The sequence below is a fragment of the Misgurnus anguillicaudatus genome, chromosome 4 (assembly GCF_027580225.2).
Source record: "Misgurnus anguillicaudatus chromosome 4, ASM2758022v2, whole genome shotgun sequence".
In the NCBI taxonomy this organism is placed as follows: Eukaryota; Metazoa; Chordata; class Actinopteri; order Cypriniformes; family Cobitidae; genus Misgurnus; species Misgurnus anguillicaudatus.
The window spans coordinates 35,542,831-35,566,425 of NC_073340.2; the positions used below are offsets into that span (position 1 = coordinate 35,542,831).

General features: G+C 38.7%; 1 protein-coding gene across 1 annotated transcript; it reads right to left on the reverse strand.

The window, feature by feature from the left end:
- Window positions 1–201: 201 nt before the first annotated feature.
- On the reverse strand, window positions 202–22,013 carry LOC129420322 (alpha-tectorin). Its single transcript, XM_073867206.1, has 44 exons — window positions 21,897–22,013; window positions 21,615–21,672; window positions 21,053–21,195; window positions 19,553–19,831; window positions 19,303–19,398; window positions 19,074–19,227; window positions 18,692–18,945; window positions 18,454–18,600; window positions 17,778–18,357; window positions 17,096–17,679; window positions 16,411–16,975; window positions 15,658–16,262; window positions 15,011–15,560; window positions 14,622–14,821; window positions 13,277–13,412; window positions 12,926–12,994; window positions 12,722–12,790; window positions 12,111–12,179; window positions 11,903–11,971; window positions 11,487–11,555; window positions 11,277–11,351; window positions 10,943–11,064; window positions 10,553–10,831; window positions 10,362–10,457; window positions 10,107–10,260; window positions 9,621–9,874; window positions 9,372–9,518; window positions 8,696–9,275; window positions 8,010–8,596; window positions 7,330–7,894; window positions 6,586–7,190; window positions 5,948–6,497; window positions 5,616–5,815; window positions 5,224–5,433; window positions 4,898–5,086; window positions 4,527–4,813; window positions 3,828–4,099; window positions 3,452–3,565; window positions 3,174–3,359; window positions 2,825–2,984; window positions 2,457–2,702; window positions 1,252–1,414; window positions 395–497; window positions 202–312 (listed from the first exon to the last, which is right to left on the reverse strand). Exons 2-44 carry the CDS (start codon window positions 21,655–21,657, stop codon window positions 209–211), a joined length of 10,929 nt encoding a protein of 3,642 aa, XP_073723307.1. The 5' UTR covers window positions 21,658–21,672; window positions 21,897–22,013; the 3' UTR covers window positions 202–208.
- Window positions 22,014–23,595: the final 1,582 nt, after the last annotated feature.

The following is a 23,595-nucleotide window of genomic DNA, read 5'->3' on the forward strand; positions in this document are numbered from 1 at the left end:
CATGGAGTAAAACCCATGATTATATCACATAAAATCATTATAAAGGTAAAGGTAGTTAATTGATAATAAGTTTACTGTGTATGATCAATTTTGTTGGTTAAACAGAATAAAATAACATATATATTATTTATATTAATATATTAATATGATAAAACAAATAATATTTAAAACTTAAATTAAATGTTTGTTTTTGTTCTCACGAAATCTGTTAGAAGATGCTGCAGGCGGTCAGAAGTGAAACCAGCAGTATTATCAAGCTTCCACACAGACCTCGAGCTCCAGACTTTCTTCCTTTTATTGAGACCAATGTGTCTGTGAATGAAGGACACCACATGGTAAAGTTGCAAAACGCACACAATTTTTTTTATTTAACGCATTTCAAGTAATTGTATACCTGAGATCTTTTCAGACAAGACCAGAGGACCCATGGATATGGAAGCACTGTCATGGAAGTCCAGAGACCTGCCTTCCCTCTGACGGCATCCAGGATAACAATGCTTAGGGTGGATTATAAGAATTTAAAATTGAGAAAATACAAGAGCCATTCAATGTCATAACAGTTACATATGTTCCTCATGGTAATAGATCTAAAGGCCAGCAAAGACCTACCCAGTGCCCATGCGCAAAGACCCACACAGTACCGATCCATGTGCCTTTTATTTAACTGTAGTAAGTGGGGCTTTTAAAATGTAATTTATATATTTGTTTTGGCTTAGTATCCGAGGTGGGGTCATGCCCATTCATACTGAGGCATGCAATCTTAAAAAAAATATATTTTCTTCACTTCTCCAAGGTTTCGCCATTTAAATCACGTACTTCATTCTGGATGCAATGAACTTAATTATTTTATTAATTATATTACAAACCCAGACTCAGTTGCAGGCACATTTATAATTACCCTGTAATGAAAAAAATGTACCCACTCTTTTATAAAATCCCCATAAAACCTTGACAGTCTCATAGATCAAGTTGTTTCTTATTTGAGCAATATGATGTCACATTGCTTAGGCCCCGCCCATGACTGCTGACAGACTCTGCCGTATAAGTGTAGTTTATGCCCTGAGTGAGTTGCACACTCACGAGTAGCCTTTTTTTTCTATCCTGGCTACATAATCAGTCAGCACACCATAGGATTTTCCTAAGCCCCATCCATCCCCAGCACCACGTTGCAAAACTACTGGAGTTCTCCCTACTATTCATTTTTTAATATTGAAAACTCTTTAAGAGTTATACGAGAGTTTGTAAACTCACCGCTGAGCAGTTACTGCTGGCCAGAAGACAAAGATGAACACCACAGTGCAGGTAAATCTTAGTGGTGTTGGCAGTAAAGGTAAACATGCCGAAGGAGAAACGGCTGGATGTCGAGACACCATTCTGAAGAAGCTCCACTGTCACGTCATTTGTATTAGGACACCTGAGATTATTTGAAAACATATTGAATTGTTAGGTGCTTTGTGCTGTATATCATCATAAGTTGACCTAATTTAGTGGTATGATTTGCATTTTTTGAAAAAGCTTTAAAATAATGTGCAAAATGTGAAAAAGCTGTAAATTGGTTTTTGCATAAAATGATTTGGATGCTGTAAATTTTGAAGTCAAGTAGGATGAAAGTGGGCTAAAAAAACATGCACAGAGTTCTTATTGTTTGGCCTAAGTGGATGCTTCCGGGTTTTATAACTAAAATGTGGGTAAAAGTGCTGCCTGGTGGATAAATGTTGAAATACGGATTGCCGGAAAAACTTGGCAGGGAAGCGTTTTCTCTTAATTGACAAGTTAACTGATCAATGGCAGGGAAAGAGTTAATAACTGCCGCTGTTCATGAGCGGGACTTTAATATTTTCATGTAAATTTTAATCTATCATGACATATTATTTATCATTGGAAAGGTCTGTAGTCAGTCTGAAAGAATGTAGTTTTCATATTTTAAACCCTTTAAGCAGTAATAATAATGCAGTGACAGTAATTTATTAATTTGTGACAAGAGTATGCAGCAAACCATTGACACCTAGTGGCTGTTGTTGGTAAAACCACTACAAGTGTAACACAAAACTATTTTTTTATATTATAATTATTATATTATGTTCAAAATATATACTTCATTGCATTATTTTCAGTCATTACAATAATTAATATTTTCACCTCCAGACACTTCCATGAAAAACATTAAACTGTGTTTTTTAAAACAAGACCAAGAATAGGATTCAAGACCATAAAAAGGCCAGATTTATATTAATTTGAAGGTGTACATCACCTTGTCACCCCCCCCACACACACACTCAAAAATGTCTGCGCCAGTTTAGGGGTTAAAGTGAGTACATTATGAGACAACTCTTATTATTACTATGTACTATACTATTATATACTTTCATTATTGACTGTAAATATACTAATACATTATATTAATAATAGCTTTAACGATATTGCTTTGTATTTTCAAAGAAATGTTTGTCTCTTACTCTCCAGTGATGAGATCCCAGCCCTGACTGTAATCTGGATCATTCACAGGTGTAGCCCAACATCGGTCAATCACTGTGGCAAACTGTCGACTGTCAACCCCATCAACACGAACCTCAACAAAAATCTGCTGGTTGAGTTCTACATTCACATTACCATTGAAGGGCTGAGAGAACCCAACATCCTGATATGGGATCATTCGAACCTGATACCTCCCTTCACCAGCAGGAAGGGTCCTGTGAACAATGCTGTTGAGTAACAGACAGAAAGTTGTTGTTGAAGGTTTTATAGAATATTACCACATATTTACTAAATACCATCAATCTGCATAATGAATTAGCTGAGATGGAATCACAACACTAAAAATAACCTCTCCAGTGGATTGATTTCCATATTCATGGAAAGTGTTTGGCTTAAAGCGTAAATGCAGCTGAAAGATAGCTTCAGTTTTCTCTCTCTGGTAATGAGCCCTTTAGCTGAATCTGATGTCCCCAGAATAAAGTTCTCATAGATGTAATGAGTGCCATTGGCCACAGACAACAAACAAAATATTACAATATTTTAGATTAATTAGAATTTCTTTATATTGTTAATAGTAACTGAAGCAGCACTGAAAATTGCTAAAACTAAAACAAATGAGTCAGGAATTTATTCATTTATGGTCATTTTTCAAGCCAATTGTGCTCTGAGACATAAGTGTATGTGGATACTGAGTCTTACCACAAGATTTGTACCACAGATGTGTTCATTGTTATCAAAACTAAACTCCACTCGGCCATTCTGGATGATTCCTCTGCATCTGGGATCATTAAGGTGCAGGTCATGAGCTGAAAAACCAGCTTCAAAGAGCTGACAGCGGGATATAGATATAGATCCCGTACTGCTTTCACAGGTTTGAGATGTACCTGACAGAAAAAAGAAACAGATTGTTAACATTAGGGGAAAAAGAGAAAACATGACTGAAAATGTTATATTCATGTGGAGACATGATTCGAACCAAAAGAGTCAGATCTGGGATGGTCCTCATTGCAGAAACAGCCGTAAACACCATTCTTCTCTCCACACCATTCATCTTCAGTACAATTGAGCTCAGAACAACAGTCTCCCACATCTTAGAGGAGAACCACATGATGAATTAAATATATAATGCATTTACTCAACACATTAATGGTTTTGCATGATGCAGTATCCTCATTCATAGATATAAGTATTAGTCCAAGAAGACTCCAAAATTAGCCAGCACAACATAAAACCTACTGAGTAAACCTTTAATCCTGCATTGACTAGCAGAATCATCATTTTGACCTCTAATATAATGTCCTATCTGGCAGCAGTCTAGTACTACAATGTAATGTTGAGCATTGTTGACTTACTGCAGCATGGACTAGAGCGCCACTCTGGGATCTGTATGCCCAAGATGACACAAGCCGCCTCATAACCCTGAACAGATGAACGCAACATGCCATTCTCTGGTGTGTAGAGACACAGGTCATAAACACAGGAGTAGTAGTACGGTGCAGGGTCAACATAAAGATGGCATTGCTGGAATGGTCCAGTTTTGTTGGTTATAATAGCGCAGAGATCAGAATACTCCTTTTTAAATGGACAATCATTCGGATTAGCGGCCCGATCACTGGCACCACATCTGAAAAGGACACAGCAACCAAGATAAGCAAAGGTAAGTCCAGCAATTGCTATGCTAGCTTAGTACAAGCCAAAGCTATGTTTTTAACCAACTCTGTTTCAAAGCCAGAAACTAAGTGATGATGCACAATTGGTAAAAAAATATATTAACAACACAAAAGTCCTTATATTGAAGTATTAAAATCTTAAGATTGATTGACTGTTGGCTTCACATTGTCCCTTGCATTGCACCAACTGCATTGGTTTTATGATCTTTACAGTCAACAATTCACAGAAAGAAACAAGGATGCAGGAATGTCTTGCAATCCTGCCATGGTGGCATCTAGCTAATTTGTATTTATCATTGTTGTTTCACTGTTATCCACATGATATTAGATCTGGACCCTATTTCTGGGTCAAGACCCAACAGTAAGTCCCACACTTCTTACCCTGGTGTACTGGTGTCTGATATCCAGCTGTTGCCAAAGTCATTATCATTAGGTGCAAGGTCTCCGTTGGGTGATGCGATATCATCTGCTGGGTCTCCATTGTAATTGCCACACATTCCACATACGGATCCATGGTAACTTTGGCTTAATCTGACTAGAAGGGTGCTATGGCCATCAAAATGGACCAGAAGTTTGTTGAATGCATTCACAACCACAAATCCCTGCTCTTCATATACCGCTACCAGATTATGGGCTTGAGAAGCTGAGTCAGAGTAATTCCCATTAACCTGGAAGGGAAGTTAGACAATTGAGACAAAAGAAAGAAAATTAGGACATATGTATTTGTATCAACAATTTAAGATGTAACTCACTTTGACTTGTTTGGTCTGTTCAATAGTTATTTGCGTCTTTTGTCCATGGTGAGACACCCAAACATGCACTACAGACACAAATGACACTGCCATGTTTCCACGGTGTCTGTTGGTGGCCACCACACGGAACTCCAGATCTTCATCAGTAACAGTACCACAGGTCTGGGCAATTTCATATGAACATGTTCCCTGGTAAGAAATTACACAATTAAATGTTTTTCTTTTTTGTCTTTGGCACTTTTAATAGTATTAGGTCATCGGGTAGCTAGGATGTAGAAAGTTGTGATCTTTGCACTATTGGTAGATTTATGTCAATCAGTTAATACCTGAAAGTGGGCGACAGCCCCATCAAAGGTGATGTAGTGAGGGTCACCCCACACGGAACATGTGGACATTTCACCATAGCAGCCACGATGTCCATTTCTTACTGTACACTCCATAGTCAATGGGCAAGAGGATGCAGAACAACGCAGATCATTTGGGCCAAAACACTCACAACGTTGAGAACATTCTGAATTCCAGAACTCTTCACCCATCTATGAAAAACATCAATGATTAACTTTGTCCAAAATGGATGAAAAATGTATTCACTATGAAAAAACAATTATGTCATTAGTCCATTAAACTAGACACAATATTTTGTTTTAACTAAAGTTTTTAAATACAGTAATCATTAGGTATCAAGCACAATTGTACAACCATCTTTTTCATCACTCACATCATAGTAGAATCCGTCATACAAGCAGCCGCATTGCTCTACAGGTACACAGAGTCCTGCGCTCCTCACAAATCCATCATTACAGAAACAACCCTCTGAACATGTGTGTTCACAACTAGCATCAACGCTGCTGGCACACGTATGACCACAGTCTGTGCCACACAATTCATAGTGACTGTTCTCTAACTGACACTGCATGACTGTCAATGAAACAAACAAAATGCTTGCATAGTAACACATAATTTAAGATAAAAATTAAATGACAGAAATTAAATATAAAATTGAGACTAACTGGTGGTTTTCCTTATATCTGCCCAATTCCAGTCACTTACCACAGGATGCACTTTCTCTCCAGGGGAAGACAACAGCATTGGCAGATTGACAAGCCCTCATATAGGATTCCAAAGAGTGGCACAAGACATCATTACTGTTTCCAGAGAGGCACACGTCAAATGAACAGTCATTAAAGTATGCTTGTGGATCTACAACGGCATGGCAGAAGCTAAATGGGCCCTGATTGTCCTTGATGATCTCACACAGACTTTGAGCAATGGTTTGATCTTGGCACAATGGACCATCTACAGGTCCATCACTGCATTGCACTTCATCCTCAACCCTCCATTCTGCTCCAAACTGATCTGCTGATGGTGCCAAAGAACCTGAAGGAGTCATGAAATCATCTTCTGTATGACCATTATAGTTACCACAGAGTCCACAGGTAACTCCTCTGTAGTCTGCAGGTACAATGACGTTTACTGCCCAGAAGCCATAAGTCACACTGAAACCAAAGTCAGTTGAAACAACTATTTGTGATCCAGTGGAGTAGACAGATACCCGGCCAGAGTCAAGTAGGATGGGAAGGTTCCGGATCTCTCCATCAACCTGATTGAAAGTGAATCCAACAGTTTGCTCATAATAGTTGGATAATATTGTCTTTTCTTTGGTATTACAATAAATGAGACTTACTTACCTGAACAGAAGAATAACCATTCATGTCCTGTGACATGTGTACCAGATGCTCAGAAACATTGACAAAAACCTCAACGGTCATTGACACTGTGAGTCCCTGCCAAGCCTCATTTCTTGCATCCACCTGGAAGACCGGAAGCCCACGAGTGTCATTACATACTGTGGCCAGCACATATGTGCACGTGCCTTGAAAATCAAAGTAGGTTCCATCAAAAGACTTATAATGGGGGTCTCCTGAAGCAGAACAGCTAGCATGTGACCTAGCATGGCAGCCGTACTCTCCCTCCACCACACTGCAGACTTCTTGTTCACTGCAAGATGATGGTGTGCATTGGACATTTCCAGTAATTCCATTACAAACGCACAGAGACTGACACTCTTCACCATGCCAGAACTGCTCTCCAGGCTGCCGATAACGTCCAGCATAGTGGCAACCACAACCTGTTGGAGGCACACACTGATCTCCATTCAGAACAAGTCCATCATTACACTGGCATCCCTCCTGGCACTGCAGAGTGCACTGGAAGGGAAATGAGAGACTAGGGCAGGATGCAGGACAGGATGTGCCACACAATTCATAATGGGTATTTAGTGGACATGTGGATTCTGGAATAACAAAGCATAATTACAAAAAGGAGAATGGAGAAAAATGATCAGCAATTTGCAGCTCAATAAAAAGGAATTAAATAAAGAATATTCAGTATTCATTTAAGTGTCCAAATCTCATAAGTTGCAAGATACTAACCACAAGAGGTAAGGTTTCTCCACTCTCCAACTGTGATGCCATTCTGTTGGCAGTGCAGTGTGTATCCCCGCAGGGCCTCACATAGAGCCTCCCTGGCACCGCTTGTCTGCTCCAACATTTGAATACAATCTTGTATGCGCTGTGAAGGGTCTAGTGTTCTGCTGCACTCAGCAAATGGTCCATCAGGTATGGTCATGATGCTGCAGTGCTCACTGAACTGACTCATGTTCTGATAGTATCCTTTTTCCCAGTGGTCATCTGTGTCCTCACAGTGGGCTGAAAGGGACCCATCACGCCAACTGTCTGCAAATATCTGGGTGTTGTTCTGTAGGACACCATCTGGGCTGTAAAACTCATCGTTAATGTTTTCATTGAAGTTTCCACATAGACCTCCAAGTGTACCACTGTAAGTGTTTGGTGCTGTGATTCGGACAATGTGTGGCCAGTCAGCTCTAATGGTCACCCCAAAGTTTGTTTCAAGAACAAATCCTCTCACACTGCTGTGATAGATGCGTATCTGACTGGAACCAACACTGATGGGCAGACTAACCATCTGTCCGTCTATCTGTGTATGAGAATCGAGAACAAATGTTGAATGATCTAGTATATGAATAATTTTAATGCTAGTTAAGTTGTTTTTAATGAAGGAATACAGGAATGAGAAAAACATTCTGGCTAACCTGAACATTGCTTTCCTCTCCCATTTCTATGGAGACCAGAGTTCCTTCTGCCTCAAACTTAAGGAACCTAGCAAAATCTTGAGGAACTCTAGGCACTTTCTCCACTGTCACAGCAAAATATGGTAGTTGTGTTGGCCCCATCACTCTTGCAAGGATCATTCCACAAGCTCCAGGATATTTGAAGGTTTGTCCATCAAAGGTATGATATGAACCTAGGCCTTCAACTGAACAAGTAGCATAGCTGGTGGGTCTGCAGCCTCTAACACCGTTATGAACTTTGCACACCTCTGCTGGACCACACTGGTGCTGATTGCAGATCATTGTCCTGTTGCTGCAAACACATTCCCTGCCACAGTCCTCATCCAACACTACTGACTGTCCCTCAGCGTAATAGAATCCCTCAAAGGTGCATCCACAGGCTGCTTCAGGTACACATGTACCAGCACTGAGAATGTACCCATCATCACAAATACAGCTCTCCTGGCCCGGCAAGGGGCAGTTAATCGGAGCAGAGGGATCACTGCAGGTGGCAGGGCAGCTTGTTCCTTGTGCCTCAAAATGGCTGTGCTCAATAGGGCAATTCATCTCTGGAATGGGAGGGTTTACAGTAAGTAAGAAAAAGCAACAATCTCTGATCTTTCTCCTACAGTATCACAGTGATTTAAGTTAAATGCAAATTGTCTTACCACAAAATCCCTGTTGTCTCCAGTGGCCTAGTTGTACCCCCTGTTGTTGGCATTGAGCAGCATACACATTGAGAGCCTGACACAGAATCGGTTGGTATCCTCCTCCTAGGCAAAGATCGTAGACACAGTTTTCTATGTATGTCTGTGGTGAAAACACAGAGTGGCAGGCAGCAAAAGGACCAAAAACATCTCCTAGGATCCCGCAGTGGTTTGCATCACTGTAAACACTCATGTCATTTGTATTACAATTAGCACAAGCCAGACCTGCACACCTGACATTATGACATTCAGGGTCTGGGTCTCTGTCTACTTTCCAAGAGTTGGCAAAGTCCACATCTGAGCTCAGTATCTCTCCAGAAGGAGAACGGAAATCATCTTCAGGATGCAGGTTAAAGTTTCCACACAGACCACATGTTGCATTCTGATATTCGTAAGGCACTGATATGTCGACCCAGCTGTATGAATCATATGTAACAACCAAACCAAAGTCTGTGCTGATGACCAAGGTGAAACCTGACTGATAGACCTGGATGGAGCCATTGTTCAGTGTGAATGGCGTTGCTCTTAAGGTCCCATTAACCTGGACAATTTTGACACAAGATATTTTAGGGTCATGAAAAGATAATACAATTTAAACAGTAACAGCAATACAGTGACAATATACTGTAATACTGACCTTTGCCTCATAATAGTTATCTTTAATCAGTTCAATTTCTTGATCATACACAAACACTCTGACCATCCGAGTCCATGACACACGTGTACTACCTCGATGATCATTTTTGCCCTCAATGCGATAATATTGCAAATCATTTCCACAAGCCTAAACAATGATACAACATCAGAATCATTCATGAATTACAAATTAAATCACACCCTCTTATAAAATATAATTTCATAAAAAACTTTGTTTCACAAAGCTAACCTCAGAGAGAACGTAGGTGCAAGTTCCTTGAAAGTGAAAAATCTGATTGTCAAAGGTGTAGTAGTGAGGATCTCCTATGATGGTACAGGTTTGTCTTGGAATGTACTGACAAGAGTATTGGAAAGCTGCTGCACGACATGCTTGGGAATAAGTGCAGGGTTCCATGCTGCACTGGAGGCCACTTCTGGTACAGGTGCATCTCTCCTGACAGGTGGCATCACTCCAGAAAGAATCTCCCAATTGCACTGATAAACCTGAAACAAAGACTTACTGTATTATGTATATAAACACCAAATATCATTTTTCAAGGACTAGAAGAGAACCAGCTTAGATCCACATGAGTTTAAATGTTAATCCAAGCTGGTTCATTCTGCTTTGTTGTTCAGCATCCAAAACTCCTGACATGGTAGCTTCACCATGTCAACAATCTGCATGTCAACTGTTAATATCGAATATGCACTGGGAAAACTGGGAAAATAAAATTACCATTGAACTGACAGCCACGTGGTCCATAATCTGTTCTGAAGGCCCATCTGCCTGTAACATTGACATTGGTGCTGTATGTTAAGCCTGTAAAGTCAGTCTGAAGTGATCCAGTAACTGAGAAATAATAGCTGGAGTCCATGTTTTCATAACCGGCCTAATTTTTAGAAAAAGATCCACATGCCTACTTAGTCATTTACTTACAGATAATACAATTAGATTAGATTTTCTTTTATTAAATTTTCATAATGTTCATACCTGTACATATCGCTGTGATGAAGCAATTCTACCATAGTTCATTAAAACAAATGAGAGATGGCCATTTGAAATCAAAACCACTTGGAATGATGTTTCCTGTAAGTATATAAGCAGTTTTTCAATATTGAAAAGTTAGTCATTGTTTTGCTATTTAAATATTTTATTGGACAAAATTAAACCGGGTTTCTTACAGTTCCTGAATATGAATAATATGCCACTCTGTCCCAAGTTGCAACAAAGACCCATGAAGCAGAGAAGCTCAGATCAGGGAAGTATTGGTTTATGTCTTGTGTAGCTTGCGTCAGGACATCACCAGAGGTGTACTGCTGATATGAGATCACACCATTCCCACGATTATCAATATCAGTCCAGAATGGAGCGATGATATCTTTGCCACCATGACCTGGGAAGCTGTATGGAGAGTAGCTGTACCATGATCCATCAAAAGTCAAGTGTCCATTGTTGTTGACCTGAGAAACATGGATTTATTATAATGGACAGAATCTTTAAAAAGTCATTTCATAATCTTTCAGATCTGAACCGATTCGTAAAGAATGAATTTCATATAAATGTTTACTTACATAAATTTGGTTGTATGTGTGTCCAAAAAATATAAACGGTTGCAGAAGGTAGATGACTGCAGAACTTCCATCATCAGAGCGTTCATTATCTGTGTCTCCAGATCCAAATGGATAAAATGGGACTGAAATAAATAGAATAAGGCCATCTTCAGTATGTACTACATTAACAATAATGTTAAAATGCACACTATTTCTAGAATCAAACACAAATCATCAATTGTGCTCTGAAATGTTTTGCAACCACAAATTTCACACAGTTATGTTCAATTTTATACTCAAGCAATTCAGTAAAACAGTCCTCCAGACTGTTACCTGATTATGAAACAGCACATACCAGTTATATTGTCAGTGGTTTCTCCTATTGAAGTCGTCTCTGGAACAACAGTCGTATCAGTAAAGTTCCAACCATCTAAAATAAATGAACAAACATTAAATAAAGAACTAATAAAGAACTTGAAAAGTTTTGACACTAACGTAAACACCATTTGTCAATTTAGTAATTCAGTCCTCCAGACTGTAACCCAACAGAGGATACAGCACATACCAGGTTCAGTGGTTTCTCTTATTGAAGTCGTGTCTGGTACAACAGTCGTATCAGTAAAGCTCCAACCATCTAAAAGAAGTGAACAAACATTAAATAAATAACTAATAAAGAAAGAACTTGACAAAGTTTTTGACACTGACATAAACACCATTTGTCAATTTAATACTAGTCTTCCAGACAGTAACCCAACAGAGTATACAGCACATACCAGTGTAAGTGGTTTCACTTCTTGAAGTCGTCTCTGGTTCAATAGTTGTATCAGTAAAACTCCAACCATCTAAAAGAAATAATCAAACCTTAAATAAAGAACTAATAAAGAAAGAACTTGAAAAGTTTTGACACTGACGTAAACACCATTTGTCAATTTAGTAATATAGTCCTCCAGACGTTTACCCAACAGAGGATACAGCACATACCAGTGTTAGTGGTTTCTCTTATTGAAGTCGTGTCTGGTACAACAGTCGTATCAGTAAATCTCCAACCATCTAAAAGAAGTGAACAAACATTAAATAAATAACTAATAAAGAAAGAACTTGACAAAGTTTTTGACACTGACATAAACACCATTTGTCAATTTAATACTAGTCTTCCAGACAGTAACCCAACAGAGTATACAGCACATACCAGTGTAAGTGGTTTCACTTCTTGAAGTCGTCTCTGGTTCAATAGTTGTATCAGTAAAACTCCAACCATCTAAAAGAAATAATCAAACCTTAAATAAAGAACTAATAAAGAAAGAACTTGAAAAGTTTTGACACTGACGTAAACACCATTTGTCAATTTAGTAATATAGTCCTTCAGACCATGGGTCTTAAACCGGGGGTCAACTTCGGGGGTCTGCCAAAAAAAATGTAATCACAAGCATTTTTTTTTGTAAAAGATGTAAAACGTACAAAACATTACAACAAATGTTTCATTTAAGTATGCATATGCTTATTAAAGGTCCCACGTGCAGTGCAATTTTTGCTTCTAGACAAAAACTCAACTTGCACCCGTTTAGGAAGCAGTGGTAGCGACAGAAAAAAATCACCTTTGCATCATAAAAATACATAAATCATACAGGCACTTTGTCTTTTTTTCAGAATTTAATTTTAGAATCAATATGATCTGTGTTCTCATCTTATTTCTGAACTTAAACGGCTGTTTAAAGCTGTTCAGAATTGTTAATACTGTAAAGCAAAAACGTTGAAGACCTCTGCTCCAGACTGTAACCCAACAGAGGTTAGAGCACATACCAGTTTCAGTGGTTTCTCTTATTGAAGTCGTCTCTGGTACAACAGTCGTATAAGTAAAGCTCCAACCATCTAAAAGAAATAATCAAACATAAAATAAAGAACTAATAAAAAAAACTTAAAAGGTTTTGAAACTGACGTAAACAGTTTGTCAATTCAGTTATATAGTTCCCCAGACTGAAGCCCAACAGAGGATACACCACATACCAGTCTCAGTGGTTTCTCTTATTGAAGTTGTCTTTGGCACAACAGTAGTATGAGTAATGTTTTGAATATCTAAAAAAAAAATTAACAAACATTAAATAAAGGTTAAACTAAGGTTTTGACACTGACGTAAACACCAATTTAAACAGAGAGTACTATTGTAAATATTTTCGCCCTTAATATCTGTGCGGCTTCTGTCATAATCCTTAAATGGATTGTATCAAAAACACAAAAGGTTTTATTACGTATTCTTGTATTTGTTGATGATTAAAAAAGACTGTCCTGTTTGTTTACTGTTATGTATTTTTTACAATATGTAATGAATTCATTTAGAAATAAAAGAAAATGTATCACCATAACAACCACGATGTCCATTTCTGACTGTACACTCCATAGTCGGTGGGCAAGAGGATGCAGAACAACGCAGATCATTTGGTCCAAAACACTCACAGCGTTGAGAACATTCTGAACTTAAGAACTGTTCACCAATCTATTAAAAACATAATAAGTATTACATTTTAATTTTGAAAAAAAAAATGGGTTTAACATTAAGTGCCATGATGTCACCAATTTTGTTCTTTAAAGCATAACTAAACCCCTGTTCAGAGCCCGACCCACTGGCAATATTTGAAAAATACAAGAAGAGTGGGCAGACCCCAATGGAAATAGAGGGGATGAACTGAGCTTGTACTAAGGGTGTGGGCAGACCGTAAAGGGAAATTTATAGTCGTGCGTAAGTTCTACGCCGTAGGCTATCTGTAGCCTGTGCGCAGCTCTGTGTAGCTTGATGTGCATTTCGCAAAAATTTTAACAGCGCATCAGATCTACGCGGACCCCAAACGCTGTGATTGGTCCACCAGAACTGCTCCAGTCAGGTAAAAAAACTGCATCATAAGTATTTCCGTTTGCGACGGTGAAAAAAAATGAGCCAAGTTGAGGAGTGATTAACCTCAAACTGAAACAAAAGTCACTGTTTATTTCCTTCCATCATTGCTGGTCTTCTCAAATCATACACAAGAAGTTGCTGTTTCTTCTTCGTTTGTGGGTTAACTTGCCAAGCTTCTTCTCTGACGGTCGCGCTGCTACTGTGGTTACACACGTGGATACTGCTTACCAGTGTTTGCATGTCGACGCGGAGGACGACGCAAAAGTATAAATGAAAACCAACGCGGAACCTACGCCGTCGCGGCTACGCCGTAGGACCTACGCACGACTATAACGAGCCCTTAACAAGGATGTGGTGAGCTTCAAATTGCTTACGTAGGGTCGTACGGCACGTGGAACCGCAACATTTAATAGGAAACTCAACTGCAGTAGCCACCGTTCAACCTGAAGAGGGCAGCACCTAAACGTTTTTACACCATATATTGTAGCATTGAAACACTTTATACCCAAATGTCAAAAAAAAGTTACTCAAATCAATAAACAGCAATAAAAAAGCCCCATTCTTACAGATCATTAACTAAAAAAAGTTGGTTTAGGGTTTAGTTACTCTTTAAAGAAGCCCAACATGTAGTGAATACAGAAATCACCTACCCAGTACTCCATATGTCAAAGTACTATTGTATTATCATCATTGCACAATATTTGACACTTGACATACTGTCCGTACTTTCACTACTTCTCCATATGATGGACTGTATTTAGATTTAATACACTGAAGCTTACATTAAAATAAAAACATAGTTTAAACACTCACATGATAGTAGAATCCATCATTCAAGCAGCCACATTGCTCTACAGGTACACAGAGTCCTGAGCTCCTCACAAATCCATCATTACAGAAACAACCCTCTGAGCATGTGTGTTCACAACTACCATCAACGCTGCTGGCACACATATGACCACAGTCTGTGCCACACAACTCATAGTGACTGTTCTCTAACTGACACGGCATGACTGTCAATGAAACAAATAAAATATATTTATCCCAAAGATGAGCAAAATATAAAGATAGCAAAGTACTATACCATCAAATTATTTCTTAGTAGTAAACTGAAAGCGAGAGAAATCCCTTAAACGAGCTACACATTTTGAAATAAATTATGGATTTATTAAACTGGTATTTTCCCACTTTCAGTCACTTACCACAGGATGCACTTTCTCTCCAGGGGAAGACCACAGCATTGGCAGATTGACAAGCCCTCATATAGGATTCCAAAGAGTGGCACAAGACATCATTACTGTTTCCAGAGAGGCACACGTCAAATAAACAGTCATTAAAGTATGCTTGTGGATCTACAACAGCATGGCAGAAGCTAAATGGGCCCTGATTGTCCCTGATGATCTCACACAGACTTTGAGCAATAGTTTGATCTTGGCACAATGGACCATTTACAGGTCCATCACTGCATTGCACTTCATCCTCAACCTTCCATTCTGCCCCAAACTGACCTGCTGATGGTGCCAAAGAACCTGAAGGAGTCATGAAGTCATCTTCTGTATGACCATTATAGTTACCACAGAGTCCACAGGTAACTCCTCTGTAGTCTGCAGGTACAATGACGTTTACTGCCCAGAAGCCGTAAGTCACACTGAAACCAAAGTCGGTTGAAACAACTATTTGTGATCCAGTGGAGTAGACAGATACCCGGCCAGAGTCAAGTAGGATGGGAAGGTTCCGGATCTCTCCATCAACCTAATTGAAAATGAATCCAACAGTTTGTTTATACCAGTTGAACAAAAATGTCTTACTTTGGTACTCAAGCAAATAACATTGAACAAGACTTGCTCACCTGAACAGAAGAATAACCATTCATGTCCTGTGACATGTGTACAAGATGCTCAGAAACATTGACAAAAACCTCAACGGTCAATGAAACTGGGAGTCCCTGCCAAGCCTCATTTCTTGCATCCACCTGGAAGTGTGGAAGACTGCGAGTGTCATTACATACTGTGGCCAGCACATATCTGCATGTGCCCTGAAAATCAAAGTAGGTTCCATCAAAAGACTTATAATGGGGGTCTCCTGAAGCAGAACAGCTAGCATGTGGATTGGGATGACAGCCGTACTCTCCATCCACCACACGGCAGACTTCTTGTTCACTGCAAGATGATGGTGTGCATTGGACATTTCCAGTAATCCCATTACAAACGCACAGAGACTGACACTCCTCACCCTGCCAGAACTGCTCTCCAGACTGCCGATAACACCCAGCATAGTGGCAACCACAACCTGTTGGAGGCACACACTGATCTCCATTCAGAACAAGTCCATCATTACACTGGCATCCCTCCTGGCACTGCATGGTGCACTGGAAGGGAAATGAAAGACTAGGGCAGGATGCCGGACAGGATGTGCCACACAATTCATAATGGGTATTCAGTGGACATTTGGGATCTGGAATATCAAAGCATAATTACAAATAGAAAATTGGAGCAACATGATCAGCACTTTGCAGCTCAATGAAAAGGAATACATTTAACTATATTTAAATTATATAATTGTATTTTAAGTGTCCAAATCTCACTAGTTACAAGACACTAACCACAGTAGGTAAGGTTTCTCCACTCTCCAACTGTGATGCCATTCTGTTGGCAGAGCAGTGTGTATCCCTGCAGGGACTCACAGAGAGCCTCCCTGGCACCACTTGTCTGCTCCAACATCTGAATGCAATCTTGTATGCGTTGTGCAGGGTCTAGTGTTCTGCTGCACTCAGCAAATGGTCCATCAGGCATGGTCATAATACTGCAGTGCTCACTGAACTGACTGTTGATCTGATATTGTCCTGGTTCCCAAATTTCAGTTGTGTCCTCACAGTGGGTTGATAGGGACCCATCACGCCAGCTGTCTGCAAATGTCTGGGTGTCATTCAGTAAAACACCATCTCGGCTGTAAAACTCATCGTTAATGTTTCCATTGAAGTTCCCACATAGACCTCCGAGTGTACCACTGTAAGTGCTTGGTGCTGTGATTCTGACAATGTTTGGCCAGTCAGCTCTAATGGTCACCCCAAAGTTTGTTTCAAGAACAAAACCTCTTACACTGCTGTGATAGATGCGTATCTGACTGGAACCAACACTGATGGGCAAACCAAGGATCTGTCCATCCTCCTGTATCTCAGAATAAATAACAAAAGTTAAATGATCTAGCATATAAATGATTTTAATGCTAGTTAAGTTGCTTTTAATACAGGAAAATAGAAATTAGAAAAAAGAAACATTCTGGCTAACCTGCACATTGCTGCCTTCACCCAAATCTATGGAGACATGAGTTCCATCTGCCTCAAACTTCAGAAACCTAGCAAAATCTTGAGGAACTCTAGGGACTTTTTCCACTGTCACAGCAAAATATGGTAGTTGTGTTGGCCCCATCACCCTTGCAAGAGTCAGTCCACAAGCTCCAGGATATCTGAAGGTTTGTCCATCAAAGGTGTGATATGAACCTAGGCCTTCAACTGAACAAGTAGCATAGCTGGTGGGTCTGCAGCCTCTCACACCATTATGAACTTCACACACCTCTGCTGGACCACACTGATGCTGAGAGCAGATCATTGTCATGCTGCTGCAAACACATTCCCTGCCACAGTCCTCATCCAACAGTACTGACTGTCCCTCAGCATAATAGAATCCCTCAAATGTGCATCCACAGGCTGCTTCGGGTACACATGTTCCAGCACTGAGAATGTACCCATCATCACAAACACAGCTCTCCTGGTTGGGCAATGGACAGTTAATTGGAGCAGAGGGATCACTGCAGGTGGCAGGGCAGCTTGTTCCTTGGGACTCAAAATGACTGTGCTCAGGGCATTGAATCTCTGGAAAATGAAGGGCTCAGTAAGAACATGCAACAATATCAGATATTTCAGCTTTCACATTTTAAGTAATTCTTTGCAAGCAAATAAAATGTTCTTACCACAAAATCCCTGTTGTCTCCACTGGCCTAGTTGTAACCCATGTTGTTGGCATTGAGCAGCATACACATTGAGAGCCTGACACAGAATGGGTTGGTACCCTCCTCCCAAGCAAAGATCGTAGACACAGTTCTCTACATACGTCTGCGGTGCAAGCACAGAGTGGCAGGCAGCAAAAGGACCAAAAACATCTCCTAGGATCCCGCAGTGGTTTGCATCACTGTAGACATTCATGTCATCTGTATTGCAATTAGCACAAGCCAGACCTGCACACCTGACATTATGACATTCAGGGTCTGGGTCTCTGTCTACTTTCCAAGAGTTGGCAAAGTCCACATCTGAGCTCAGTATCTCTCCGGAAGGAGAACGGAAATCATCTTCAGGATGCAGGTTAAAGTTTCCACACAGACCACATGTTGCATTCTGATATTCGTAAGGCACTGATATGTCGACCCAGCTGTATGCATCATATGTAACAACTAAACCAAAGTCTGTGCTGATGACCAAGGTGAAACCTGACTGATAGACCTGGATGGAGCCATTGTTCAGTGTGAATGGCGTTGCTCTTAAGGTCCCATTAACCTGGACAATTTTGACATAAGAGATTTTAGGGTCATGAAAAGATATTACAATTTAAACAGTAACAGCAATACAGTGACAATATACTGTAATACTGACCTTTGCCTCATAATAGTGATCTTTAATGAGTTCAATTTCTTGATCATACACAAACACTCTGACCATCCGTGTCCATGACACACGTGTACTACCTCGATGATCATTTTTGCCCTCAATACGATAATATTGCAAATTATTTCCACAAGCCTAAACAATGATACAACATCAGAATCATTAATGAATTACAAATTAGTATACAATATAAATACATAGACACTTTTGTTTGAAAAAATCTAACCTCAGAAAGAACATAAGTGCAAGTTCCTTGAAAGTGAAAAATCTGATTGTCAAAGGTGTAGTAGTGAGGATCTCCTATGATGGTGCAGGTTTGTCTTGGAATGTACTGACAAGAGTATTGGAAAGTTGCTGCACGACATGCTTGGGAATAAGTGCAGGGTTCCAGGCTGCACTGGAGGCCTCTGCTGGTACAGGTGCATCTCTCCTGACAGGTGGCATCACTCCAGAAAGAATCTCCCATCTGCACTTGTAAACCTGGAACAAAGATTTATGTATTATGGATATTAACCCCTAAATTATTTACTAAAAGGCAGCACTTTAGTTTTACAACCATGGTACAATTTTAGGTAAGTCAATAATAGTTTCATTGCAAATTAAATTACCATTGAACTGACAACTCGGTGGTCCATAATCTGTTCTGAAGGCCCATCTGCCTGTAACATTGACATTGCTGCTGTATGTTAAGTTTGTGACTTCATTCTGAATTGAATCCGTTATTGAGAAATGGTGGCTTGAGTCGAAGGTGTCATAACCTGCCTAATGTTAAAACATCTTAGTCAGTTACATGTAGTTACAAATAAATCTTTTATTAATTTGTCATGTTGTGCATACCTGTACACAGTGTAGTGGTGGAGCAATTATACCGTAGTTCATTAAAACAAATGACAGATGACCATTTGAAATCAAAACAGCTTGGAAAGATGTTTCCTGTAAATATATATGAAAACACATAAAGGATTGGAAAGAAAAAGATAATATTAAGAATATAAAAGCTTTAAAGCAGGACAATACTAAAATGTATTCAGTTTAGCATCTTCTAAAAGATTCATTGGAGAGCGGGGAGCTGAGTTTGATTTCTTACAGTTCCTGAAAATCGGTAGTATGCCACTCTGTCCCAAGTTGCAACAAAGACCCATGAAGCAGAGAAGCTTAGATCAGGGAAGTATTGGTTTATGTCTTGTGTAGCTTGCGTCAGGACATCACCCGAGGTGTACTGCTGATATGAGATCACACCAGTCCTACGGTTATCAATATCAGTCCAGAATGGAGCGATGATATCTTTGTCACTGTAAGCCGGGAAGCTGTACGGAGACCAGCTGGTCCATGGTTCATCAAAAGTCAAGTGTCCATTGTTGTTGACCTTAAACAGATGTGGATTTATGTGAGTCAGGACCCTTGTAAAATATGCAAAATACAGCCACGGGTAAAACAGGGTCATCTTTTTTTCATTTTCTAGTTATAATAGTTATTAGGAGTTTTGGACATTTACAGGTAAATAGATTTGTAATACGTTAAAAGGCAACCCTCAGTTACAGACACTAAGGGCCAGATAAACTAAACGGGCCAATTACCGGAGAGCACAATTCCATAAAAGTGCCAATGGGAGTGCTAATATCTCCAGGTTATTTGCTAAAAAGGCACAAATTAAATAACACAGGTGCAACAGCTCATTTCCATAATGACCAATGCAATCTACTATTGCTGTGCAAATCAGTTCAGTAGGGTGACCACGTGCCATTTTTCCTGGCCAGGATTTCGGGCGCATCTTCCCGAAGTCGTATTTGTCAACCGCATACATTATCGAATTTTATTTTTTTAGAAAAGCAAACGCTACATTTCAATGTAAGAATAAAACTAGAATGATCGTATATGTTTTTAACTGAAATGTGAGAACCTCAATGAAGTATGCGGTTGTTCTGGACATTTGGCACGTATGGTCACCCTTTAGTTCAGGGAAGCAATAAATAGATGCAGGTGATCTACTAACACAAAATGCAAGGTGTGAAATCCTAGCGAACGAAAGCCAAAGTATGCTGCAAAGAATCGGAATGACTTCTCCTAGTGACTCCTCTTATATTTCCTCCAGCAAATAAATAAACATGGCTTGGCAAATGATATTTTTAAATAATATGTTCCTCTGGCATTCCAAAAAAATGTTATGTCAAAAAATTCCTTTCCCTTGTATCACGTGCTCTCTGATCTCTGTGATGCCTTTTCCTATCAGCAACAATTGCAACCATTTCTATTGCAAAATGGTTTAAGACATGCTTTTTCGTTGTTAAATAATGGCTCAATTACCCGTAATAACACACGCACAAACATTAGTAAATTGTGTTGTGTGGATTATTTAAATACTCTCCTCCCATACATTTTGCATCTGAAAGTGACATAGAAATGCAAGAGGGTCAGTCACAAAAATAACTAAAAAATATCTAGACCACACCTTTTCAGTGCTAATTGTGTTTTTAGTAAACCCCCACAGTCTTTACTTAACACAAAAATTATGGTTTGCGTTGGCGCAAGCTGTTAGTAAATCTGGCCCTAATAATCCAAAATTGAGTCTCTTATTTAGTAAACTCACATAGATTTTGTCGTATGTGTTTGCAAAAAACTTAAATGGTTGCAGGAGTTGAATCAATGGTGAGCTTCCATCATCCGTGTGTGGATTCTTTGCGTCTCCATTTCCAAATGGATAAAACAGGCTGCCAGTGTTGATGCTTCTGCCTAAAAGAAGTAATACAGAAAACTGAACATGAAATGTCTGTAAAATAATTCAGGGGCTGTGGATTATGATATCACTTCATGTCTTGTTCATTTATTTGTTAAGGGGATTTTGTATATTGCTGTATACATTTTTACTTACACTTGCTAAGCTCATTTAAATAAGATTATTGTCTTGTCATTTATCAAGGGGACTTTTTTCACTGTACAGTTTGTGAATGTCACATATTTTAAACAACACAGAAGCATGTATTTACCTGTTTTTTTTTTTTTTTTGTAAATTTGTACCAAGTGCTGGGAGACAAGTATTAAAATTTCAACATCCATTTAATTTAGGATCTTAATAAACTTTTTTTACAATAAGCCACAGCTAAAAACAGAACAATGCACGTGACAGATTTAATAATGTGTAAAATACTCACCAACAAGTAGCATAGATACATACAATGAGATTAAAACTCTCATTGTGCAAGACTGCACCTACACACACAAACACAGGCACACGCAGTATATGAATAATGAAACAATGAGAATATGAGTCAAATTTTTCCATTTACCCATCTTATATAGGAAAAACACACATTTATTCTAAATAAAAATAAAATACCAATAATTTAAATCCACCTAATATATTTTTAATTAAAGCTGATGACAGAAAAAGTCATTTAGATGCCAGTGTGCTTAGTTATGAGGAATAAACTTACCTATGCTGAAACGCTACCGCGGGGTGATTTTCTCTTCACTAGTTAAATCAGGATGAGAGATGCTGAACTGCAGGTTTCACAGGCTCATCTGTACTTTAATTACTACATGGGCGGAGCAAACATCTTTATAGACTTTGAACTATATATTTAAATACTTGAAATAGATTCAGCTTTCCAATTTATAATTAAGTCGATATATTATTAAGGATGACTGAGATGCCTGTTCCCACCCACTACAAACACACCTAAACACACCTACAGATTTTTTAAAAAAGTTATATGATGTATTGTATTAGCTTTTTTGTTTTTAACAGTTATGCTGACTCCTTAAATAGAAACTTAATATTCCAATAAATAAATATGTATGTGCAGCCTTTTTGAAAATCAGATGATTTAAAGTACAAAATAAGTGATATGCAATACATTACAATGAACTGTCCAAAATATCTGGAATATATAGTACAGAAATGGATATGCTATATATTACGAGAACAATGTTCAACTTTTCTTAACCTCTACAAGAAATTATGTATGTCTTTTTTGTTTGTTTGTTTGTTTATAAAGTATGCAGTAAACAGCAATGTATTTTTTCCTTTTTTATCTTTTTATTAATAAGTTTTTAATTTTATCAGCTGCAATCCATAACTTTTGCCTTTCTTTCGCATCTCTGATTGAAACAAAAATGGCAGGTTACCTTATATTTTTATCTTTACCCTTGTTTATAAACAACTGACGTCACATTACTCTGGTCAATTGAATTATTCAAAAATAATGCACACCCAAGGTGGAAATGCGTCATGGTGCGAAGCGTGGGTGTGCATTATTTTTAAATTATTGAAAGCACCGGAATCATTTATTTTGCTTATACCACAGTTACCACAAACATTGCTCTGGTGATTGGTGATTGACATTTGACTGGTTAGGTGTGTGTTTTACAGAAAAATAATCAACACCTGTGAAACATTTCTAAACCAATCAGAATAAAGCATTGAACTGACCCATAGTATAAAAAGCAAACACAAGTTTAATGTGCATTCACAGGACCTGAGACCTTAAATTCTTATCCCCCTTATTGCAGGGCTCAAGTCACTGAATGTAAAAAACCTTTGGATAATAGGCCTAAATATGTATAATATATCATAGTCCTTGAGTTTTTATACTTATTTCATTAGATATGGTGCAATAGTTTATAACTATTGGACAGAGTCGAATCAATTGGATAAAAAATAAAAGAGGGTGTGTAGAATGGTAAGAGATTGGTGTTATAGATCATGGTCAATCCTAGTCAAGTTTTTTTTTCAGGTCATCGTAAAACACTGATTTACTTTTTACAAATCATGCCTTGGTGTTTATATTATACCTATTTGCCTCATATTTGGAAATAGAGTAATTTGCATTGGAAAAAGATTCAGAAACGCATCTGGCATCAGAACTATTGTACTATACTGCTATGCTTTTCATTTTTCAGGTACTGTATGATATGAATTTTGTGACTTCAATTTCATTGAATTTAAATGTATATTTTGTCTTTGTTCAATATTCAAGATTCTATTATCATGCAAAGCAAAATACGTTTCTCAGGATAAGATCACACATCTGATGGTGAATGAAGCATGGGCATTTTCACCAGAAATTTGTGTCTCCTGACATAGCATGTTGTGACTTACGTGACTAAACGTGACTAAAATAACAGGTTTTG

What these genes read in the sequence shown, in the direction of transcription:
- LOC129420322 (XM_073867206.1), bottom strand. Translation starts at nt 21,657, where the DNA reads ATGAGAGTTTTAATCTCATTGTATGTATCTATGCTACTTGTTG. An exon ending in ATAACTATTATGAGGCAAAG is followed by an intron (nt 9,276 to 9,371) that starts GTCAGTATTACA and finishes AAAATTGTCCAG; the next exon opens with GTTAATGGGACCTTAAGAGC. An exon ending in TGGGATCTCATCACTGGAGA is followed by an intron (nt 1,415 to 2,456) that starts GTAAGAGACAAA and finishes AAATAATCTCAG; the next exon opens with GTGTCCTAATACAAATGACG.